General features: G+C 46.0%; 1 protein-coding gene across 1 annotated transcript in view; it reads left to right on the plus strand.

The window, feature by feature from the left end:
* Positions 1–2,547: 2,547 nt before the first annotated feature.
* Positions 2,548–25,277, plus strand: part of LOC114041142 (protein HIRA) — a 76,718-nt gene continuing 53,988 nt past the window's right edge. The window contains exons 1-2 of the mRNA XM_027859419.1: positions 2,548–2,698; positions 11,046–11,123. Of these exons, the coding sequence (XP_027715220.1) occupies positions 2,548–2,698; positions 11,046–11,123 (229 nt within the window). The remainder of the gene's footprint in view (positions 2,699–11,045; positions 11,124–25,277) is intronic.

Consider the following 25,277-nt stretch of genomic DNA (forward strand, 5'->3'; position numbering starts at 1 on the left):
TCCCTCTGCACGAGTTCATAACAGTCCTTCCCAGGCTTCTCTGAAGCCACCGCCCTCATTGTATCTTTCAGCCCAGTTGTATTCTATCACCTTCATAGACCATTCTCCAGGTGATGGGCCCTCTGCCCTCAGTCTCCAGTTCTTTGTTACCACAAAAGGAGCTCCTATAAATGCTTTTGTCCAAATGGGTTCTTTTCCTCATTTGTTGATCTTTTTTGGGGTGTTGGCCTAGGATGGGTGTGATTGAGTGAAAAGAGGCTCTGTAGCTGAGTAGCTTTGAGGGTGCAGTTCCAAATGGCTGGACCAATGAAGACACAGTTCCACTGACAGCATATTCACGCGCCTGTTTTCCCCAGTCCTTCCAGCATTTTTCTTTTCCTTTTTTTGGTCATTGTTGCTGATCTGATTGACTTGAATAAAGACAAAGCAGCATGGTGTGGCAGTAGATAGGCCGTTGGCCTTAGCCTCTGGAAGATACAGCTGTGTGACTCTGAGCAGCTCACTTGGTCTCTCCGTGCTCCCCCACAGCATCTCAAAGCTTCCAGATTTTGCATCAAAAAGTTCCTCTCTGGATACCCCTTTACCACCAATGAAATCACCTCACAAGTCACATGTGTAAAACAAAATGATGCCCCTTCCCCACCCTCTGGTTATTAAGAAGTACATGCTTTGTGCAATGTGCTGGACACGAAAGGATGAAAACAACCAGCCCTGTCCTCAAGGAGCTTACTTCTGAGAGGGATGTGGAGGGTATAACTGATATACAGAGGAGGAAATCAAAGGTCATGTGTAGAGGGGCCATGGAACAACTGGTGCTGTCTTAGACTCTTCCACTAGGTGGCAGTGTATAGCCGGTGACTTGAAGTCCCAAAGATCTAAGAGCAAAGCCATCCTCAGACACTACCTGTGTGACTGACTGTCTGTGCCTCAGTTTCCTCATCTGTTAAGTGGGGACAGTAACAGCACCTTTCTCCCAGGGGTGTTATGAAGCTCAGATGAGGTAACAAGTAAAGTGCTTTGCAAACCTTTAAGCACAAGATAAATGCTAGTAATTCTAAAGTGGAGTGTGTTAAGTCAGCCGGTGTGGCTGGAGCTTAGGGTATATGAAAGGAAAGAATGTGCATGAAGGCGGGAAAGTTTGGTGGGGTCCAGGATGTAGAAGGCTTTCAAACAGGCTGACCAGGCGCATTCTGTTCTAGAATAAGTGGGGAGACCTTGAGGGTTTTAGAGCAGAAGTGGCCCGGTCAGTTCTGCTTTAGGAAGATTATTTTGGCAGCTGGGCAGGGGATGGATGAGATGAGGTGAGAGACTAGAAGCAAGTTAAGACGTCAAGCATTTATTTTTTTCTCTTTTTTTAAATTTGTGATTTTTTTTTTGAGTTCTAAATCCTCTGCCTTCTCCCTTCCCCCTCCCCTTGCCTTAAGAAGGCAAGAAAAACCAATCCCATTACAAATGTGTACAGTCATATAAAAGAAATTCTTACATTATACATGTCAGAAGGAAGGAGGGTGGGAGGGGAGGGAAAATACCCTTCAGTCTGCCTCTGAATCCATCAGCTGCCTGTCTGTAGGTGGATAGCATGTTTCATCATGAGTCCTTTGGAATGTGGTTGGTCGTTGGTTGATCAGAGTTCCTAAGTCTTTCAGGTTTGTTTGTCTTTACAATATCATTGTTATTGTATAAATTATTCTCTTGGTTCTTTGCATCAGTTCAAGCGAATCTTCCCAGGTTTCTCTGAAATCATCTGCATAATTTTTTGCAGCACAGTATTGTTCCATCACATTCATATACCACAACTTGTTCAGCCAATCCCCAACTGATGGGCATTTCCTCAGTTTCCAAGTCTTCACTACCATAGAAAGAGCTACTGTAAATATTTTAGTCCATATGGATCTTTTTCTTCATCCTTCTTTTTCGCTTTGGAGTATAGACCTAGTAGTGTTATCACTGGGCCAAAGGGTGTGCACATCAACAAGTATTTATTAAGCATTACTTTGTGGCAGCCAAGCAGGGAGACAGGTTAGGAGCTTCTTGGAATTGTCTGGGCAGGAAGTAATGAAAGTCTGAACTAGGGTAGCATTGAGGGGAGGGGAGAGAAGAGAATCAGATGCGTTAGGTTGTGGTGGTCGTAGAATTTCACAGGACTTCACAGTTCCAGGTGTGTGGGAGGTGGAAGGTAAAGGGTGACTCCAGGGTTTTGAATCTTGAGAATGGGAAGGAAGGTGATGCCCTCAAAAGAAATAGGGACTTCTGGATAGGAAGGGTACATTTAGGAGAGAAGATAAGTTCCCTTCTGGTTGAAAGTGTTGAGCAGGCATTCCGTTTGAGATGTTAAGTGGTCAGAAGGCACATGGGGTTTGGTGTTCCTGATAGATCTAAATCTGGATGAAAAGGAAAATTGAACCCCTGTGAACAGATGAGATCGAAAGCCCGCGACAGTCTCTGGGCACCCGCACTAGGAGGCGAGAGACACAGCAGAGGAGACTGAAGACTTGGGAATAAGAAGCAGGAGGCAGCAGCAGGGTGGGCAGGGTGGAAGCTGAAGGCATGGAACATGATGGCCGGCAGCTGGCAGAGCCAGAAGCTGTGAAGGAGCCGAGCAGAACAGGGAGGCATCTGGCAGAAGTGTTAACCAGGGAGGGCAGAAGCCCTGGGGGCAAGCCTTACCCGCCGTCAGCCCCAGCTCTTGTCAGTCTGCGTTGGTGGAGGGCGAATTTCCTTCCTAGGCATTTTCTATTTCAGTGAAATCACAAATCTGGGCAAAGAAAGAAAAAAGCAATTGGAGTTAGCTGCACGTTGACCGGTGCCCTTGCTCTCCTCGGGCAGGAGTGAGTGGGGAGAAGGAGGGAAGGTGATGGGTGGAGACGATTCTTTGAAAGAGGAGAGCTGGAGGTAACTTGAGGGCTGGCCGGCTGAGATAAAGGGGGCTTTGCTTTTCATGATGGGAGAGACTTGAGTGTTACTGTTTTAGGCCAGGGGGAGGCTGGCGGTGGACTGCCTGGAGAAGGGATTTAAAGGGCAGAAGAGGCAGTAATTCGACCGTGAGAGATGGTCCGTCAGATCCTTCTTATTTTTACTTCTGCGTGTCTCCCTGGATCTTTGATATCATAAAGGTGACTCCTCCCCTTCCTGACCGTAGTCTGTGCCCACTTCATCTCCCTGATGCCTTCTCGGTAGAGCTTTTAATATTTTATGGACAGCAGTGCCTCACTTGGGCTGGCCATCTGTTTGTATCCTTCCCTCTCCTTACCTGGCTGGCCTGCTCCTTTTCCAGGCCCTGACAAGCTAATGAATTATTACTCTGTTTTTATTCAGGGCTGCTCCCCAATTGTCCTAGTATAGCATTAGTTAATTTTTTTGTGAGGAGGAAAGTGGGGAAACCTCCAGAATGCCCCTGTGTTAGGCAAGTGTTGTATGTCCTTAGCAGGTGTGAGGGGAAGAGCCCTGAGCTTGGGCTCAGAACGCCTGACTTCTAATTCCAGCTCGGTGCTGAGTAGCCTTTTAACCCAGAGTCAGTCATTTAGTCATTTTCCATGCTCTGGGCTGGTTCTTTTGGACCCCCCACCCCCCAGGCTCATCACCTGAAACCTCATTAGCACGAAGATTGATTCTGCTTTGCTGCCCGACACCTCCTTGCCACCCTTGTAAAAGTCCTAGAGGGCTCCACAGTCTGCTGCTAGCTCCTCGTTTCCCATGAGCTCTGCTTGGTTTCCACTCCAGGAACTTCTTGCTCTAGGATGGATACTCTCTGACACACCTTACACCACCCCCCCCAGCTCTCTTTTGTTTATTGGCTTCACCCATTTGATTTTAAGCTCCTTGAGGTCAAGGACTGCCTTTCTTTTGGGTAGGTGTTGTAGATTGTTGACTGGTCAGCCCTGACTCCTTCGGTTTCCTCACTGAACAGAAGCTCAGTGTGTGATGCCCTGTTATGAAGCCAGACTCGAGTTGGTGATGGACAAAGCTCTTTCCTATGGAGGATTTGTGCTTGACTGTCAGGCGTTAGCAGGCATTTGGGTTGGAGGATGCTAGGATTAGGGAGGCCAGGATTTTACCTAAGGCACTGATGTTTGTTTTTTTTTTTCCAAGTGCTAATACTGTGTGCTCCTGGAACTTTGGCTGACAGAAAATTTCGAGAGGGCTCCCTGGCCCTGTGGATAAAAAGGAGTGAAGATGTTCCCCGTAGGCCCAGTGTAATCTGTCTTACTCTTCAGTCTGCACTTCTACGTATTGCAAATCATCTCTCAGTTCTTAACTTTGAGGGACTATCTCATTGAAATGCCACCTATAAAAAGTGTTTTGTTTTTTTTTTTACCCTAGTGCCTCCGCTTGGTTGGTGTGGGATAGAGAACTGCCTGGGGCCCTAGGAGGTTCAGAGACACAGCCTGAGGTAGGGGTCTTCCTGAGCTCCCCAAAGCTGCCAGTCGCCCACTTTGTGCTGCTGTGTCCCTGGAGCCTTGTTGGCTCATTCCATACCACAGGCCCAGACTGGCACTATCTCATCTCCTCAAGTAGTTCTACCTGCTTCCTCCTCCGCTCCACTCCAAGAGGGGACGCACAAGTGGCGAGATGTGTCATTTGGGGCCATCAGGCTTCTTGCCTCTCATTTGGTTTCCTTTCTCTTATTTCTGGGGCAAAGCCTGAGCTTAAGGTGTCATTTGCTTTAACTGGACATTTCTTTGTTGTTTTATGTATGTATATATATAAATATATATACATATATAAATGTATATAAATTCATTTTGAAATTAAATACTGTTTCTGTGTACACAGTACAACACAAAAAGAGGATTCGATATGAAACCCTAAATCTCCATTTCACAGTTTACTTTTTTTTGAAAAACTATGTACCAAGTACTATACATTTTCAAAGCTATTCCACTTTTCTGTGCTTTCTCCTGAATTTTCTTTTGTTCTCCGCGGTGCAGTTTTTTTTTTCTCCTTCCCTCCCTACCCCGCACCATTAGACACAGATTCGTGTGTATGTGTGTGTGTAAAACCATACTATCCAAACTTCTTTTTATCAGTTCTCTCTCCGGAGGTAGATAGCATCCTCTTTCACAGGTCCGGAGTAGTTGATTTGAGTATTTACAATATTCAAAATCATTCACAGTTGTTCGTAGAACAGTTTTGCTGTTACTGTATACAATGTTCTCTTGGTTCCACTTCTTTCACTTTGCATAGTTCATATATATCTTTCCAGGTGTTTCTGAAATCATCCTCGTCATTTCTTACAGCACAGTGGTATTCCATTATAATCATATACCACAACTTGTTCAGCCTTTCCCCCTCACTTTCCAGTTCTTTGCCACCACAAAGAGAGCTGCTGTAAACATTTAGAACCTATAGGTTCTTTTCCTTTTTCTCTGCGCACCTTGTGAAGCAGACCTAGTAGTGGTGTCGCTGAGTCAAAGGGTACACACAGTTTTATAACTCTTTAAAACTCTCCTAACAGACTGCTCTCCAAAATGGTTAGATCAGTTCACAGTTCCACCAACAGTGAATTAGCGTCTCAATTTTTCCGTCACTTCCAACGTTTGTTACTTTCCCCTTCTATCATTTTAGCTAATCTGATAGGTGCAAGATGATATTTTATACATCTGGATTTGAAATGTTTTATTAATGCCTTTTGTCTTTACCTTCCAGTCATTTCTGGTTATATCCTCCCCTGATATTGAGCTGTAGCCAGTACAAATTAAAAACAGGCAGGCAAATTCCAGAGGGTCCAGCGCCCACATTTCATGGCACCCACCATGGGCTGCAGCCCAGCAGTTCTAGTGTGCTTTTCATCACATCTCCTCACCAGCCCTGTTGGTGTTATAAGTACACAGCGCTGTCCTTCTGAGTGTGTTCTGTTGCTTTACCTTCTCTCAGGCACTGCTGATGTTCTTTGGGCCGTGTGCACTTCACCCCATTTTTTTTTTCTTATGTTTCAATGAGTTTCTGATTGGTATTTCTTTCAGTGCAGTTAGCAGTCTGGCACATTTCTGTGCCACCATTTTGTTCAGCCTCAGGGCATGGGTAGGTATCCATTTTGCTTCTTCTTTTTGGAGACCTTGAAAAGTGCTGCTGCAAATATTTTAAGATGCGTCAGGCCTTTTTTTCTGCCTTTAATCTCTTTAGGCTATGTGTCCAGGAGTGGGGACCACTGGATCAAAAGTGATGAATAGTTTAGTGACTTTACTTCCAGAATTCCAGATTGTTTTCCAAAATGGTTGTTCCACCAAACTATTAGTTTGCCTGCCTTCTCAGCCTCTTTGACATTATTTCCATCTTTTTGTTATCTTTGTCAGTTTGATAGGCAGGAGAGGTGAAACTCAGAATTGTTTTAATTTGCACTTCTCTCGTTATTAGTGATTTGGAACATTCTTTTGTTGGGTTGTTTTTAGCTTGTATTAATACTTTAATAGCTTCTTTTGAAACTGCCTGTTCATATCCCTGACCATTTATTGGGGAATGGCTTTTGTTGTATATTTGTATCAATTTTTAATATCTTGGACATGGGGCCTCTATCAGAAATATTTACTGCAAATATTTTCCCCAATTAGTTACTTCCTTTCTGATTTTAGCTGCATTGATTTTGTTCATGCCAAAGCTCTTTATGCATTTGAAGTTGTTTGTTTTGTCTTTTGTGATCACATGTGCCTTACTTTTAAGAAATGCTGTGTCAAATTCAGAATTTATTGAAATCAAGAGACCCGGGTTCAAATTCTGACTCTGCCACTTATTTACTGTGTGACTTGTGGCAAGTTACAATCTCTAAGCCTCAGTTTCCTCAGCTGCCAAATGAGGATAATACTTACACTAACTACTTCATGGAGTTGTTTGAAGAATTGTTTTCATCATTTTTGCCAGTTTGATTAGTGATGTGAAAGTTTGGATGTGAAACGAAGTTCACATTTGCAAATGTACATTTCTCTTAATTAGAGATTTAAACTAGTTTTCATGTGGTTGTTGATAGTTTGCAGTTCTTTTAAAAACTTCTGATATGCTTTGGCTACTTATTACTTAGAATAATTCTTTTTTTCTTTTTCTTTTTTAAAATTAATTTATTTATTTTGAGTTTTCAGCATTCACTTCCATAAACTTGTGAGTTTTAAATTTTCTCACCCCCCGCCTCCCTTCCCAAGATGGCCTGCAATCTGATATAGGCTCTACATATACGTTCCTATGAAACATATTTTCACATTAGTCATGTTGTAAAGAAGAATTAGAACCAATAAGAGGAACCACAAGAAAGAAGAAACAAAACAAAACAGAAGAGGAAAAAAAAGAGCAAATAGTATGCTTTGGTCTACATTCAGATTCCACAGATATGTATGGCATTTTCCATCATGAGTTGTCTTAGATCCTTGTATTGCTGAGAAGAGCTCAGTTTATTAAAGTCAGTCATCACACAGTGTGGCTGTTACTGTGTACAACGTTCTTCTGGTTCTGCTTACTTCACTCAGTATCATTCCATACAAGTCTTTCTAGGTTTTTCTGAATTCTGCCTGCTTATCATTTCTTATACCACAATGGTATTCCATTACATTCATATACCATTCCCCAATTGATGGATATCCCCTCAATTTCCAGTTCTTTGCCACCACAAAAAGAGCTGCTATAAATATTTTTGTATTTGTGGGTCCTTTTCCCATTTTTGTGATCTCTTTGGGATGTAGCCCTAGAAGTGCTATTGCTGGGTCAAAGGGTATATACATTTTTATGGCCCTTTGGGCATAGTTCCAAATTGCTCTCCAAAATGGTCAGTTCACAGCTCCATCAACAATGCATTAGTATTCCAATTTTCCCACATCTCCAACATTTATCATTTTCCTATTTTGTCATGTTAGCCAATCTGATAGGTGTGATGTGGTACCTCAGAGTCGTTTTTTATTTGCATTTCTGATCAAAACTAATGAATAGTGATTTAGAGCATTTTTTCATATGACTAGATCGCTTTAATTTCTTCACCTAAAAATTGCCTGTTCATATCCTTTTGACCATTTATCGATTGGGGAATGACTTGTATTCTTATAAATTTGACTTAGTTCTCTGCATATTTTAGAAATGAGGCCTTTATCAGAGACACTGGTTATAAAAATTCTTCCCCAGTTTTCTGCTTCCTTCCTAATCTTGGATACATTTGCTTTGTTTGTGCAAAAACTTTTCAGTTTAATGTAATCAAAATTATCCATTTTGCATTTCATAATGTTCTCTATCTCTTGTTTGGTCATAAATTCTTCTGTTCTCCATAAATCTGGCAGGTAAACTATTCCTTGCTCTCCCAGTTTGTTTATAGTATCAGTCTTTATATCTAAATTGTGTACCCATTTTGACTTTATTTTGGTGTATGGTGTAAGATTTTGGTCTATGCCTAGTTTCTTCCATACTCTTTTCCACTTTTCCTAGCAGTTTTTGTCAGATAGTGAGTTCTTATCTTAGAAGCTGGGGTCTTTGGGTTTATCAAACAGTAGATCACTATAGTCATCTATAGTCATTGACTACTATGTTTTGTGTACCTAACCTATTCCACTAATCGACTGCTCTGTTTCTTAGCCAGTACCAAGTGGTTTTGATGACTGCTGCTTTATAACACAATTTAAGATCTGATACGGTTAGGCCACCTTCCCAGCATTGCTTTTCATTAGTTTCCTTGATATTCTGGGCCTTTTATTCTTCCAGATGAATCTTGTTGTTTTTTCTAGCTCTATAAAATAATTTTTTGGTAGTTTGATTGGTATGGCACTAAATAAGTAAATTAATTTAGGTAGAATTGTCATTTTTAATATATTAGCTCAGCCTACCCATGAGCAACTGATATTTTTCCAATTTTTTAAATCTGACTTTATTTGTGTGAGAAGTGTTTTGTAATTGTCTTCATATAGTTCCTGGGTTTGTTTCAGCAGGTAGACTTCTAAATATTTTATAATGTCTACGGTAACTTTAAATGGAATTTCTCTATCTCTTGCTGTTAGACTTTGTTAGTAATATATAGAAATGCCAATGATTTATGTGGGATTTATATCCTGCAATTTTGACAAAGTTGTTTATTATTTCAAGTAGTTTTTTACTTGATTCTCTAAGTATACCATCATGTCATCTGCAAAGAGTGACAGCTTTGTTTCTTCTTTGCCTATTCTAATTTCTTTTTCTTCTCTTGTTGCTAAAGCTAACATAAGGTTTCTAGTACCGTATTGAATAACAGTGGTGATAATGGACATCCTTGTTTCACCCCCTCACCTCCCTCCCATCTTATTGGAAATGCTTCCAGTTTATCCCCATTGCATATAATGCTTGCTCTGATGGTTTTAGGTAGGTGCTACTTATCATTTTAAGGAAGACTCCATTTATTCCTATGATCTCTAGTGTTTTTAATAGGAATGGGTGTTGTTGAATAATTCTTTTTTTTTTTTTTGGCAAGGCAATTGGATGGAGTGACTTGCCCAGGGTCACACAGCTAGTGAGTATCATTGTGTTTAAGGCTGAATTTGAACTCAGGTCCTCCTGACTCCAGGGCCAGTACCTTATCCACTGCACCACCTAGCTGCCCCTTAGAATAATTCTTAATAGTAAATATTTTTATCACTTCCATATATATCTTGGCTATTAAACTTTTATCAGATGTTTCATGCAAAAAAATTTCTCACTTGACTATTTTCCTTCTAATTCTAGTTGTGTTGATTTTTTTCTTCAGTGCTTTTTATTTTTATGATATATAAATTATTTTATCCCATATGATTATCTCTATATCTTGTTTGGAAAGGCTGTTGTCCATCTATTGTCAAAAATGTTAATGGTGTGATCTTTTATATTTAAATATCCTTTGGGAGCTTTTTGAAGTATATGATGCACGATGCTAGCGTAAACCTTATTTTTGCCAAACTTGCCGATTTTTCCAAGGGTTCATATTGAAGAGAGTTTTTCTTACCCTCTACTCTACCAGTGTTTTTTAAATCTTAGTTAATTGTGCTGTTTCTTTCTTGAGAAAGGATCAAAGGAGTCCAGGGAGGATCCTTTGCAGATGTGTAGCAAGGTTACTGCTCTTTCACTATGTGATTTTTTTGCCCTGGTACTGCATTATTTGATTGAGAGGATTGTAGCAATAGAACGATGCCTGAGAATTCTGTAGCCTCCCCAGAGGAACAGATCCTGTAGACCCGAAGACCAGTAAAAAGGCAGGATGAGAGATCTTCCCAGAGGCTGGCTGCAGAGACACACAGGATGGCCTGCTGGGCCCGGGGCGCTAGGCAGCCTTTGAACATGCACTGGAGCAAAGCCACCAGGTCTGGAGTGGGCTGAGACCATCAGCAGGCCCTCTGTCTCATTCAGCTCACCCCAAACCTATTAAATGCCTGCCACGTGCAAACTCTATATAAAGTGCGGAAGATCAATGAGAAGGCAAAGGGTGACCGGTGCAGAGAAGGCAGGAAAACTTAACGTTGTTGCAAGTGAGCAGGACATCCTCCCTAGAGGTATCCCAGTAGAAGAGGCTGTACCACTTGTGTAGGATACTCTGCTCAAGTGCACGTTGGACCAGGCCTCCGAAGACCCTTCTGATTCTCTGATTCTAAAAAAGTAACATCTCACCACCAGAGTGGAAAGAGTGTGGCATTTTGAGTCATACCTTGGGCAAGGCTCTTCCCCCCTCCTTGGGCACAGTGTCCTTATTATCAATTAAATGAGGGAGTCAGACTTAAATGGCCTCTGAGGTCTTTCTCAAAGTCTCTCTTTCTCTAAATCCTGTGTCCTAAAGGAAATTGATTTTTATCTCTCTCTCTCTGGATGGATTTTTTTTTTCCTTGTGGGTCCAGGGCACTTGATAGATAAAAGATCCCTGTTCCCACTTGTACAGAATTATTCATTGTAGATCAACGGGGCTTTGTTACTATGGGCCTCATGCCCAGATATGGAAATGGTTTTATTACATAGACCCTGGCTTTGGAGGAGTATTTGCTCTTAAGGGATTAATCTGATGACAGATAGAGTTCTTAGAAAGAACCAGCCTCTGCTGCATGGGCTTTTCTTTCTGCCATTTCTTTGTCTTTGTTGTTCTCGTCTAGGGAATGAAGAGGAATTCTACTGCTTCACAAATTCTTTGTCCTTAGCTTCCTCAGCTGGAAGAGAGGTGGTTGCACGAGGTAATGTCTGAGGTCTCTTTCAGCTCTTAAATCTGCCATCCTCAAACCCACTTGTTTCTTGAGAGCACTGTAGCCCTAAGGAACTTAGCATTCTTGCTGATTTTCTCTTCTGGTTTCCAGCCTTCTTTTTCAGTTTTGAGGCTCCTCAAGGCAAATCTGTTCTGCTCTGTGTCCAGCATCCAGTGCCTTCGTGGCTGGAAATAATGCCAACACCTATGGCCAGTGTGGATGGATCCCTGCTGGTGGGGGGAAGGCAGAGGGCGGCTGAGCTCAGAAAGTACAGCCACTACTCCAGAACTTGCATTTTGCTTTGTAATTTGTGGGGAATATACTTATCTCTGGTGGTGATTCCCCTGCAGAGGGATGCCTTCTGTCTGATCCAGCCGGCCAGTCGGTGGCCAGCTCTGGCCAGCTCCGGCCAGCTCCTCCCAGCACCTGCTCTGACGGCCGGGAACACCAGCCTAAGGATCTTGGAGGCCTCTGCATTCGAGGGGACCTCCTGGCCAGAGTTGAAACAGGCCACGCACAGTCCAGTCAAAAAGCATTTATTGAGATAGGCCATGCAAGCAAGGAAGGGCCAGTCCCTGTTCCCAAGGAGCCGCAAGAAGTGTGTGTGTAAATCTATACGGGCTAATGGCAAAGAGAGAAGGAGCCATTGAGTACAAGGGAGGGCGGGGAGGAGAGTCGGGAAGAGTGCCAATAGTAATAGCCAACATTTCTGTGGTAATCTAAAGGTTGCAAAGAGCTTACCTTACTTATTTTATAATTGGGAAAGACTTTATGTAGAACAGGAGCTCTTCACCTGGGGTCTATGAACTTTAAAAAATCATACGTTTTGATCATTGTTTCAACAGAATTGGTTCCCTTTGCAATCCTATGTATTTTATTCACCTAAAGACATGGTTCTGAGCAGGGTTCCATAGGCTTCATTCATCAGACTGAGAAGGGGGCCCAGGAAACAAAATAGTAATAATAATGATTACAGCCACACTCATAGCTGGCATTCATAGAGTAGAGTGCCTGCTGCGTTCCAGCACTGTGTTAGGCACAGTCCACATTAGCACATTGGATCTTCATCACAGTCCTGGGAGGTTGTTATTCCCATTTTATGTTGAGGAAACTAAGCTGAGAGGTTAAGTGACTCACCTGAGGTCACAAAGCTTAGTGTCTGAGGCCAGATTTGAACTCAGGACTGCCCAACCCCAGACCTGCCTCTCTTCATTGTTCCCATAACTTGTCTTTGTGCTGTTGGCTCCCATACTCTTTCTCCCAAATGACCCATGTAGGTTCCTTGAGGGCAGAGGAACTGTTTTGGTTTTGAATGCCCCTTGTCCGGCTCATGCTCTGTAGCGTAGGTGCTTGATAATTTTTTAAATTTTTTTTTCTTTTTTTTTTTTGGTGAGGCAATTGGGGTTAAGTGACTTGCCCAGAGTCACACAGCTAGTGAGTGTCATGTGTCTGAGACCGGATTTGAACTCAGGTCCTCTTGACTCCAAGGCTGGAGGAGCTTTGATAATTTTTTTAATTAGTTGAGCTCAGGTGCAAGGCTGTGCCTTCCTCCCTAGTAAATTTAATCTCCTGTGCTGAACTTGAGCCAGGAGGAGTCACCTGCCTGCTCCCAGGGTGGTGGGAAGGGTTACATACGTCCCAGCAGGACCAGAGCTGGAGAGGCTTCAAGGACGTCAGGCTGGAGGACCTTGTCCCCGTGAGGCTGCTCTTGGCTCCAGAGGCTTGTGAAGAATTTCTCTTAGCCTGTCGGGATTCCTTGAGGGTGGAAATACCCGATATGTTTGAAACAATCCCACAGGCTTTTATCAGCCCAGTGTCACACCCTATCAGAGTCTTTTTGACCCTTGATTCTGTCACTCAGGGCATACCCTTTTCTTCTATGTCCAGCCGTCCCCGGCCTCTGATGCTGGGAGACCGTGGGCAAGTCTTGGCAGCTTTTGGAGCCTCAGTTTCCTCATCTGAAAAGTGAAAGGAAGCCCAGTGGAATAATGACCTCCCATGGCCATGGAGAGGTCCCTGGAAAAGGGGCACAGTGCTTGGAATGTTTGAGGCTCGGCCCAATGTCACACTTCACTGTCACCATGACTGGCTTCGGCGTCATCTCCAGGTTTGATGAATGTTCCACATAGGCCTGCATCCGTGACACAGAGAAAAATGTTGGGTAGCAGATAGCAAAGGAGAGGCCCCTGGATCCCTCCATCAAAGATGGTGGCGTCACTTCAAGGTGACGTCAAACCATTCTGGTTCCCGTCAGTCTACTAGTTTCGTATCTGTCTATCTAAACTGTCCCCACCTAGGTCACATCTCCACATCTTGTCCTTCAGTTAATCGGATTCCAGACATTGAGAGACTTTGCCAACTATCTTCTTAAAATTCAGGTATACTAGATGGATTCTTCTGTCATCCATCTGGTAATTCTGTCAAGAAAGACACCAACTACCTTCTCAGTGCAGTTGGGTATTTAAGCGAACATCCGTGTCAGTGGAGACTCCTGGGTGTGAAAACTTCACAGTGGGACTTCAGTGGGTGTGAAGGTGTAAATAGTGCCCTGTGGTCTGTCTCTAACACTCCTGAACCTGGAACCATCATAGCCCCACTCAGCTCACGTATTTAGTTAGTGGGAAGAGCCCCTATTGGAGAATGTCGTTGTTCGGTTGTGTCCAACTCTTTATGACCCCATGTACCATACTGTCCATGGGGTTTTCTTGGCAAAAATACTGCAGTGGTTTTCCATTACCTTCTCCAGTCGATTAGGCAAACAGAAGTGAAGTAACTTGCCCAGGGTCACACCGATAGGAAGAGTCTGAGGCCAGGTTTGGACTCAAGTCTTCCAGACTCCAGGCCCAGCACTCTCTCCACAGAACTACCCGTCCCTCTTAGAGAATGCCCCACTTTTGTCTTTTGAGGCCTACCCACACCCCCCATTAAAGCTGCTTCTGTCCCTTATCAGAACTGCATCCTTCAAGGCTTTAGTGAGCCTGGGTTCTCTTGGATGGGAATTTGCCCTCTCCAGGTGCCCACGTGTGCCGTCTCGTGTACTGTGACACTTATCCCTGTCACATGATCATTGTATGTGATCAATGTATGATCGTTGGATCGTACATTTAGAGCTGAGAGGGAGCTCTAAGGCCATCTGGTCTAACTCCTCCCTCACTTTGCACCAAAGACGCATGAAGGCCCAGAGAAGTCAGGATGACTTGCCCAGGGTCACGCTGGTGTGAACCAGGTCCTCTGGTCCAACCCATAGTTTTTTCCATTGCATTAAGATACCTTTGATCAAGTGCCCGCAGTGTGCCAGGCACTGTGCTGGGGGCTGAGAGTAAAAAGACAAAAGTCAAGTAGTTTCTGCTCTCAAGGAGCTTATACTCTGACTAGAGAAACAACACGTACCCAAACTGTGCAGGTGTAGACACACTCTGGGCAGCTGGGCATCTGGGCAGCCAGCACTTACTAAGCCTGTGCTATGCACCAGGCTCTGTGCCGGGCTTTGGGAACACAGACAAAAGGAAAATGGCCCTGCCTTCCCGGGGCTTCCATTGGAAGCTACTGTAGCTTACAGCCGCACCAAGAACTGGGGTACCGTGTGTCAGTGTATACTGAGTCAGTGCAAGGGAGTGTTGGAAATGATCAGGAGAGGCTTCCTCCCAAGGTGGTGCTTGGGTGGGGTCTTGAGGTGAGAGGAGAGAGTGTTCCAGGCTGGGGGACCCTCTGGCAAAGGCCCAGACTTGGAGTGTGAGGAGCAGCCGGAAGGTGAGTCTGGTGACGCTGTGGCCTGGGCGAAGGGGAGGGTGTATGAGGGGGCCAGGAAGATATGGTGGGGCTCCCTTCTGAAGGGCTTCAAAAGGCAGGCGGGTTTATGTTCCATCTGTTTACTCTTAGAGGCTATAGGGAGCCCTCGAAATTTACCGAGTGAGGGAGCGACAGGGTTGGGCCTGCTGGCTCTTTTTTTTTTTTTTTAAAAACATTTTAAAAACTGCCCTTGCCACTTCTCTGTCCTCTCCTTCCCCCAGTGAGCAAGCTGAGAAATAAATAAATAAAGCCCACAATCCATAGGTGTATGGTCAGATCAGCTGTGTCTGGAAAGGGATGCCTCTTGGTCACATTTAAGTTCATTGCCTTCCCATGAGGAAGGGACTGCCGGGTTTCATCTTCATTCTTTTGTACTCACGATTTGTACTTGTTCTCCTAGTTTTCACTTTGCATCAGTTCATGAAGGTCCCAGTTTTCTCTAGTTTCTTATGGCACAGTACTACTCTGGTACTTATTCTATGGAATACGCACAGGGACTTTTTAGACGTTTCCTGATGGGAGGGACACACCCTCCCACGGGCTTAGAGAGATGACTCCCAAATCCATCCCGTGACACCATCCCATGAGCTCAACTAAGGACACACCCTTACTTTCCACTTTCGGCTCCTACAGAAAGAGCTGATAGAAATGTTTTTGTACATGTTGATTCTTTCCTTCTTCTTCGATCTTTCTGGGGTACAGACCCAGTAGTGGTCTGTAGCTGGATCAGAGGGTGGGCACACTTTGGTAACTTTCTGCTTGTGGCTCCAGATTGTTTTCCAGGATGGCTGTACCAGTCAATTCACAGCTTCCTCCAGTGCGTGACTTTCCCACAGCCCCTCCAACATTGACCATTTCCCTCTTCGTCACCTTCGCCAGTTGGTCAGGCCTGCTCTTCAGGGAGCTGACCAGAGCCCATTTTCAAAGCAACTTGATTCTCTCCACCAGAGGAGTTCCACATCACAAAGCGGGTTCTCACTCTGACAAAAGTCATCCTCCTCTAACTCCATTTCCAGGCTGTCTGCTGTGGCCCTTTGAGATGCATGTCCTTTGAGGCATTCAGATCCTAACCTGGTTGTATGTGGGCATCTAAGTCACCTTCCCCCTCCATCCCTGCTGGGCTGAAGAGGGAAAGGAAGTGAAAAAAGTCACTGAATTTCAGGATTGGAAAAGGCTTTTTAAGATTGTTTGGAGCTACGCTGTCATGTTCATAGGCTCTAGAACCACATGGGACATTAGGGGTCCGCCAGTTCAGTCATCTCACTGTAGAGAAAAGGAAGTTGAGACCCCAGGAAGGGGGAAGGTGCTTTCCTGAGCTTACCCACATAGCCTGTGCCTGAGCTGGTCCAGACTAGAGCTTGGGATGCCAAGGTCAGTACTGTTTTCTCCTCTGTGTGCGATAGGAGAGAAGGAAAGGATTATACCTGGCGGGTGGCAGAACCGAGACCAGAAGCCAGGCTTTCTGCTCTCCCGAGTATCTCATCATTTGGAATCCCAGCCTTAGTTAGCCGGAGAGAAGCCTCTTTGGGAGATGGTGGTGCCTTTACTTCAAACCACAGGCCAGAGGAAGCTGGTGACAAGGTGACTGTTGCTCTTTGCCCTGCACGTGCCTTCCTCTCCTGTCTTGTCCACCACTTGGTCTAGTCATTTATCAGTTTAATAGACTGTGCAATGAGCCCTTCACCAAGGTGGGGTGGGGGAGGGGAGGGACCTTGGCCAGGCCTCAGTCACCTTGAGGTGGTGCTCTTGGGCCAGTGCAGTTAGGCTCTGGTCTGCTGTCACTGAGGCTTCTTGCCTTGGTTTGGGTTTGAGCTGCATGTTCTAGAGGCACTGCTCACTCTCCTCATCTGTTTCCCATAGCACTGAGCAGCCCAGTGTTCTTTGTGTGGTGAACCCTCGAGGGGTGAATATTTGTGAAAGAAAAGAAAGTGGGGAGAAGAATCCTTGGGCTGTTTGTCCCTCAGGATGCCTCCCACTGGGAGTGTGCTTTGGTAGGAGCAGAGTCACCTGGATACTGTGTGTGTGCTTCCTTCCTGCCCTGGGCCTGAAGTCATCCTCTCCCTTGGTCAGGTGCTGCCTGTTCTTAGATGCCTCCTCTGATCCCTTGCTCTCTCCCAGAAGTGGTCCAGGCTTCCTCAGGCACAGCAGCCAGCATGCAGTGAATCATACCTCGTCTGCTTTGTTGCTGTCCCCTACGTCGTTAGCCAGGGATGCTGTTTTATTAGCCTCTGTGTCTGCAGTGTCTTGCCAGTGGTGCACTGTCTAGGGCAGGTGCCCAGTAAGTGTTTGTCAGATTCATTATTGACTTGCTCATGATCACAGATTGAGTTTTTGTCTGAGTAGACACGAGCTAGAAGCCCGGTTGTCTGCATCTATTATGTACCAGGCGCTATGGGAGGCACTAGGAATGTAGTCCCTGCCCTTAGGGGGCTTACATTCTAACGAGGGAGCCAACATGTGCATAAGTAGGTATGTGCCAGACAAACTCAAGGGCACCTTAGAGGGAAGGCGCCATCATCTGGGGGACCAGAAGGGACCTTCCATCAGAGGAAACTGAGGCTGGGGATGCAGAGGGGAAGAGGGCGCGTATTGTGAAAAGCTTTAAATGCCAAACAAAAGGGTTGATATTGGACCTTCAAAGTCATAGGGAGCCCCTGGACTTTATCGAGTATGGGTTTGTGACATGGTTAGATCTCTATTTTAAGAAAATTATTTTGGTGGCTCTATGGAAGATGTATTGGTGTGGAAGAGATTAAAGAAGGAAGACCAGGGAGCCCCATGTAGCATAGTCTGAGAAGAGCTTGAACTTGTGGAAAGCTGTGTCAGTGGAGAGAAGGGGGGTGGGCTCTGCCCTAGGAGTGTGGTAGGGTCAGACGCAACGGGACGTGGCAGCTGATCGGATATGCAGGATGGGGGGGGCTCTGCCCTAGGAGTGTGGTAGGGTCAGACGCAACGGGACGTGGCAGCTGATCGGATATGCAAGATGGGGGAAAATTAGGAGGTGAGGATGACGCCAAGTCAGCACGCCCGAGTGATCGGAAGGATGGTGGTGCCCTTGACAGAAATAGGGGATTTGGGAAGAAAGGAGGGCTTGTGGGGAAGAGGGATGAGCTCTGTTTGGGACATGTTGAGTTTGAGATGCCTAGAAATGCATTCAGTTTGAAATGGTTGATGTAGTCAGTAGTGTGGGCCTGGCCTGCAAGTGAGAGACGGCATCTGGACCTAGGGATTTGGGAGTCATCTCTCTAAGCCCGTGGGAGCTGCTGAAGTCACTGAGTGAGAGAATACCCCGAGGAAGAGAACTGGGCCTGGGTCGTGCCCCAGGACGCCCACGGTTAGGTGTTGTGATCTGGATGATGAGCCAGCCAAGGAGAAGTCAGATGGCTAGGATAACCAAGAGAAGGCAGAGTCATGAAAAGCCAGAGAAAGAGCGTGATCAACAGTGGTAAGAGGGTGCCGATTAAGAAAAGGCAAGCTGGTCGGCAGTGTTCAGGAGGGAGGGCAGGGGAGGTGGAGGCATTAACTCTGGTCAGTCTTCTCCAGGGGTTTGGCTGAGAAGGGAAGGAGCAATAGGCCAGGAGCTAATGTTGACAGTAGGACTTTGTGGGGAATGAAAAGTAAAACAAGAAAGAGACCAGAGGGAAGCGAGAATTGCCTCGGAAAAGCCGAGCAGCCAGCAGCCACACCTTTGACAGCTTTTTCTGTCCCTCCTCCAGGAAGCCCTTTTGGACTGAGAAGAGAGGGTTTGCCCCAAACCCTCGTCCAAACATATAACTTGTGCAACTCACTTTCCCTCCTCTTCTGATAAAATTCACTTGTGCTTGGGCCTTACATTTGATCTCAAGCTGTCTCGTCCCACTTTGTTCCGCTGTCTGCTGTGTCTGTACAGGTGCAGGGGACTGTTGCTGGAAATTAGCCAGTGCATTTCTAGGACGAGACTGAATGTGGGTGGCTAAAGGCAGAACTTCTCTTAGGCTAGGAGGTTGGGACCTGTAATTCAAGTCCATCCCCCAGATTAGGCTTAAGAGAGTCTAGACCTTTGTGGTATCTTATCCTTATGTCTCCTGTGCCGAACTCGGGACCAGCCACAGAGGAAATGCTTGACAAGTGTTTGCTGGATGCATCGGACACTAAATACCTAAAATGTACAACCAGCAGGTATTCATTGAGCTCCTGGTCTGTCCCAGGTCTTGTGCCCAGGATCGAATGAGCTGGCCTTCCTTGGATCCATTCAGAGGATGGGGGAGTTTTGGGGAGGAAGCCAGTGGGCAGAGAACAGGCTGGAAGAGATGGAAGATAGCCTTGGCCCAAGGGATGCCCCGGTGCTGCCCAGCTCTCGGAGGAGATACCAGGATGTAAGGAAGATGTATGTGAGGACTGCCTTCAGCCTTCATCCCTCATACATAGACAGAGGAAGTAGCTTGGTAGAGGAAATGACAGGCTGGTCGGCTGTCCTCCTGACTTCAGAAAGGACAAAGCTCCTCTCCATGTCCTGATAAAATGTGGCCCAAAGCTCAGGTTAGAAGTGACTGTTTTCCAAGCAAAATTATAAAGAAGACGGGATCACAACCCAGACCATGTATAACATGGGGAGAAAAGAACCCTACCTCCCCCTCAACATCCCTCTTGTAATTAGTAACATGTACCAACTAGCACCTCTCTCTCTCTCTCTCTGTGTCTCTGTGTCTCTCTGTCTCTGTCTCTCTCTCCTCCCCCACTTTCCCTCCCTCCCTCTCCACCTCACCCCCCCCCCCAGCTTTGACACTCTGAGGAAGAAGAAAGGTCTTTTTATACCCACAGAACACGAGTGGCTCTGGTTTGGCTTAAAATTGTGATGTTTGAATGGGGACGAAAAGGTCCCCATCTTACCCTATGGGGGAGAATCCTGGCCCCATGTCCTAGGATGAGATACTAACTACTGCTCCACACTTCTCACCCCTTCTCACCTTCTCCTTTTTCCCTAACCCCAAGCCAGATTCTGCCTTTTCTTCAAGCCCTGGCCTCTGTGTCTTCTCTATGACACCTGCTGTGATTGCCATGCACTGAACAGGTTTCGTCCCTCCTCTCCAATGCACTTTGACTGTCTCTTATTATTACACTTTTCCATTCTTTCCTCATTCTGTTTGATTAGTATCCACGTCTTCCAAAAGCACTCTCCTTTAACCTTGAAGACCTTGATTGAAGGCCCTGCCCTTTGACCCTAGGGAAGTCACTTCTCCTCTCTGAGGCTGTTTATTTATTAGGAGCTGTGTCAGTCATGATAATGAAATTTCTCACTAAAAGTCTCAGTTTCTAGGGGGTACTACCATGTTTCAGTCTTCTTAGTTATTTTTGAGCTAGTGGGGGTTAGTGGGAAGAGCTCTGGAGACAAAGGACTTGGGTTCAGATCTCACCGCCTCTCCTGCTTACCTGTGGGACCTTGGGAGAGTGGCTTGACCTCTGGGTCTCAGTTTCCTCCTGTGAGGTGCCTTCCCACCCTCAATCCTGGATCCTGGGATCTTCTTTGAATGCCCCGCTCTATAGGCATTTGGCAAATGAATGCATGGAAGAGCTCATTCTCCACCTCACTTTCATTGAGACCAGCCCGTCCAAGCCCCACATCTGAGTGACCGAGAGATCTGAACTGACACAGCGCAGCATGGGCTGTGCCGCAGGCCACGTTAACCCTTCTGCTCTCCACCTACAAATGAGCTAGGTACAGCCTGAAGCAAGGAGAGTGTGGGCCCTGCAAGAGGCTAGCAGCGGCTGGCATAGAACTGCCCTTCCTGGAGATGTTGAAAGAGAGTCTCACCAGCTCCAAGCAGGCCCTTAGGACTATCCCAGCCCTGGCATGCTGGGGAACAGTCAAGGGGAGTGCTTCATGTGAGATTCACCAGGGGGCTTGGGTCACCATTGCCATTTAGACTGTCATGCTTCCCTTGGTCTTCTGGGAAAGCTGGCTGCCCAGCCTGGAAGACCATTGGGGAAAAGTTTGGAGTGTGTGTGATGTGGTGTAATCAAGCTCTGTTTCATGAACTTGGACCTTTGGAGGCCCTGTCAGGTCAAGGCCTGCTTCCTCTGAGGTGTGCGGAGCCATCCGTGCCCTGCAGCCCCCTCAGGTAGCCGTTGGAGGAGAGCCTTCCTTTTCTCTGAGCACACTCACTTGCTTTGGGCTGTATCTCACTCATTCTAACATTTCCATCCCCTGATGCCATCTGCTGCCGTCAGTTGGGATGTCTTGGTCCCTCAGGCTTGGGCCTTGGAGGGGCCTCTCTTGGTGATTCTGCTGATGAGGCAGCCAACGCCTGCTCTCTCCACTGGAGCTGAGTGGCCAGCTCTCTGGCCCTGGCTTTCTTTCCTCCTCTGCTGTCGTGCTTGTAGGGTTTTTTTTGTGTGCTCTAAAAAGCAACGGTTCAGTCTATCATTGATTCAGAGCTTCCCTTTCCCCTCCCTGCCATGACCTCGTGGATTTGATTCAGGATTTACACACCTGCATTGGAAAACCTCTGTTCCTAGTTAGGCTGAGCTTTGGTCTGCCCACTAGGCTCTCCCTCCTCATCGCAGTCTACTGGCCTCCCTGACTTGCTTCAAGCCCCAGCTAAAATCCCACCTTGTACAAGAAACCTTTGTCAACCCGTCTTCATTCTAGTGCTTTCCTTCTGTTCTTCTTCCTGGTGTACACGGCCTCTGAGAAGCAGCCTTGGAAGAGGGTGTGATCTTCGTCCCACAGCCATTCCAGCCTCTTCCGTTCTCTCTCTGACTTGGACCTTTTAGATTGTCTTGTATCTTTCCTGGTTTCACCAGCTGGGGTGAGGGTTTGGCAGGGGAGCTTGACCTCCAGGAGGATGTGTTTGATCACAGCAACACCTGGCGTTTGGGGCTGCACCCCTTTCCAGTGCTACGGGTCACCTGGCTCTGCTGCTAGTTGGGGAGGGGAGGCAGGAGGATAATCAGATGTGTAAGGGGCATGTATTGATTGAGGGAAAGGGGAGCTGGAGACACAGCACCAGGTTGTACCTGTCCCAACTCATGCAGGAGTGCAGAGAGAATCTGGATTTTTTGCTACTGTGAGGTCTTTTAATGTACTGGTGTCTTTAAACACTCCCAGCCTTTGGAACCTTTATCCCTAGAAGTCACTCCTTTCCCATCACTTTCCTCCTTTGTATTTAACTCCCTAGACATTCTCCCGTTCTGGTGTCCTCTTAGAAACAAAAAGATGAAGACTCAGCTGAATAAGTCTGTAAACAATGGTGAGTCTATCAGAATTACTTCCCTACTTTCTCATGTCATACTGCTATTCATAAAACTCACGATTGTGGCTGCCTTCTTAAATAACTGTGCTACATAGCTCACTTCTAGTCGGGCATGTGCCAAACTCGTATTGGGATCCTGGCGCCTCTGAACCTAAGCTCCTACGTAGAGCACAAAAATTTTACCACATGTACAGTCAAAGAAGGCACTCATGGGCTGTTTCCTCCACAAACACTAGCAGAAGGATTCAATCTATGTTCGCAGACTCTTGGCATAAAAATCACCTTGGAGAAATAGTTACCTGGAAAAGCATTTTTACATCAGATTTTTCTGAAAAAGGGTTTCATTTCCAAGAGATATAAGGAACTGATTTAACTTCATAAGAATGGTCCATTCCCTAATTGATAAATGGTCAGATGATATGAACAGGCAATTCTCTGGGAAAACATCCCATGCTTTCTATAGCCATATAAAAAAAAAAGATGTCACAATTTGCTAATAAAGAGAGACATTCAAATGAGAGCGACTCCAAGGTTCCACCTCACACCGTGGGCTGACAAAAACAGAGACAAATGTGAACGGGGCTGGGAGAAAAATAGACACGTTGATGCCATGGTAGTGGAGCTGGAAATTGGCCCGTCCATTCTGGAGCACAGATTGGAACTCTGCCTAGAAAAGTGCCAAACCTTGCCGACCCCTTGACCCACTGGTACCACCACTAGGCTGATAGCCCAAAGAAGAGAAGTCATCGATGTAAAAAAAAAGTATCTATAGCAGCTATTTTTGTAGTTGCAAAGGACTCAGGAGTACGGAAGCATTCATCTACAGGGGGACGGCTGAACAAATGATCGTATGTGAATGCAATGGGAAGAGATGGTTTCAGAGAACTCTGGGAAGATCTGGATGAACCGATGCAGGGTGGAGTGAGCAGAACCTGCAGAGCAATTTACATGGTAAAAATGACCAATTTTGAAAGACTGAAGTGCTCTGATAGTGCAGTAAGCAACCAGGATTCCGGAGGGTAGATGAAGAATGCTGTGCCCTTCCCCACAGGGGGTGCCCTAATCATAATCGCAGGGAGATGCCCATTTTTGGATGTGGCTAATGTGGGAATTTGTTTTATCTGATTGTACTTACAGGGGTTTTCCATTTTTTTCTTTTCCAATAGAGGTAGAGAGATAAGAGGGGGAAAATGCTTCATAATTTGAGGGGGGAGGGAAACATTTTAAAAGAAAAGTGTTCCTAAACATCAGGAGTCAACGCAGCCTGGACCCAGAGATTGGAAAGGAACTGGAATTGGGCCGCGCTGCGGTGGTGTTGGTAAACCCTTGGCATGTCTTGGAGTACTGTTGGCTTGCAAGACCTTGGATACCACCAGACGCTTTGGTTCATTTAAAGGAGCTGTGAAAGTACCGAATGAAGTGTGGCAAGAAGGGGGTTCCTTTGTGGGGAGGGGGGCTGTGGATTGCAGACTCAGTGTGAGAGGCAGTGTGTCATAGTGGTTAGAATGCTGGATTTTGAATCAGAAAGACTTGGGCTCAGGTCCTTTGACATTTCCTAGGTATGTGACTTGGGCCAGTTGCTCGACCTTTCTGTGACTCAGTTTCCTCACTTGGAAAATGAGGACAATGACCCCTGAAGTATCTGCCTGCCAGAGTTGCTGTGAGGCCCAAGCGGGAGAATATGTGTAAAGCAGTGGGCTAACAGAGAATGGCCACAGGGGTCTGTGTTGTCATTGGACGTTAGCGTGATGTGGCAACCAGAGAAGATGGCATGATACTAAACACTATCAGTGGAAGGCTGCTGACTAGAAACAATCAGCCTCCTTTAGTCGACCTGGGTACAGTCTGGGGTCCACATTTAGGAAGCCAGAGTACTTCCAGAGAGGCGAAGAAGAGGAGGAGGGGGAGGGGGAGGAAGGGGAGGAAGGGGGCTGAGAAACCAGGCCTCGGATGAGGATCGATTGGAGAAATTGTGGACAGCTGCTCTAGGGAAGAGAAAGCCAGAACTAAGGCCAAGGGTGAGGAAGTGACAGAGACAGGGGTGAGGCCAGGGAAAAATATCTAGCAAAGTGGAAGAAGCTGCTGGGGGGGAGGGCTTCAGGCAGAGGCAGGATGACCACTTGAGACAGGGCTGGTGTTTCAGCTTCTGGTGTTGGGTCACTTCCCATGCTATAGGGTAATAGGGAATCACGTTGTTCTGTAGCCCCTTCCATTCAATTCATCTTGGTTTAGCTTTTGACTTGTCTATATCCCTCCCAAGGAGGATTGCATCTTTTTTTTAGTTGATGACTTTTTTAAAGACATTGTAGTCATTTCCGGATATTCACTGCCCTACCTTCTCATAAAGAAACAGTCACATGGGGTCTCAGTGGCATGCAGGCTCTGGGCAGCACGTGGGCTCCGGGTGGCATTGGGGCTCTGAGCGGCACATGGGCTCCAGGACATGGGCTCTATGACTCTGGATACCGCTTTTCTCAGCCTTAGCCCTCCGTCCTCTCTGCTCCATCTCATCACGTGTTCTCTGGGCCTCAGATTGGTCCTTGCCATTACCGAGTTTAGCTTCCTTTTACCGCTGCCTTCGATTACATCATCCTGATCATTGTGTATCCTTCATTCCAATTTCACAAGTATTTATTGAGCGCCTTTAGTGTGCCAGGCACTGGGGAGAGAGTCAAGCGCCCATTCGTGCTGTCTCTCATTCGGTGCACTGGGATCCGGGGTGTGTTGGGGAGGCCTTCTCCTCTAGAGCAGTCGATAATGTAGGGATACTGACAAAGTCCTTTTGTTTTTCCTCAGTCTCGCTGCGTAGCCACCCCGCCCCATGCTACACATATACGTGTTCACGGACACCGCTTCTCCTGATTAGTTCTTCATTAGCAGTGGTTATTCTTTTCTTGTGTTCACTTCAGGTAACATTTTGCTCTATTGAATCACATAGTATCTTTTTCTTCTCCTAGGGAAAGGAAATAAGCATTTATGTAGCACCTACTATGTGCCAGGCACTGTGCTCAGGGCTTTTTACAAATATTATCTCATTTGATTTCTAGTTAACAAACAAGCACCGTGGGATGTTATATTTATTTACCTTTTATTCAGTTGTGAAACTATAAAATGTCATCAGCTG

The sequence above is a fragment of the Vombatus ursinus genome, unplaced genomic scaffold, assembly GCF_900497805.2.
Source record: "Vombatus ursinus unplaced genomic scaffold, bare-nosed wombat genome assembly UNPS02014167.1, whole genome shotgun sequence".
NCBI lineage: Eukaryota > Metazoa > Chordata > Mammalia > Diprotodontia > Vombatidae > Vombatus > Vombatus ursinus.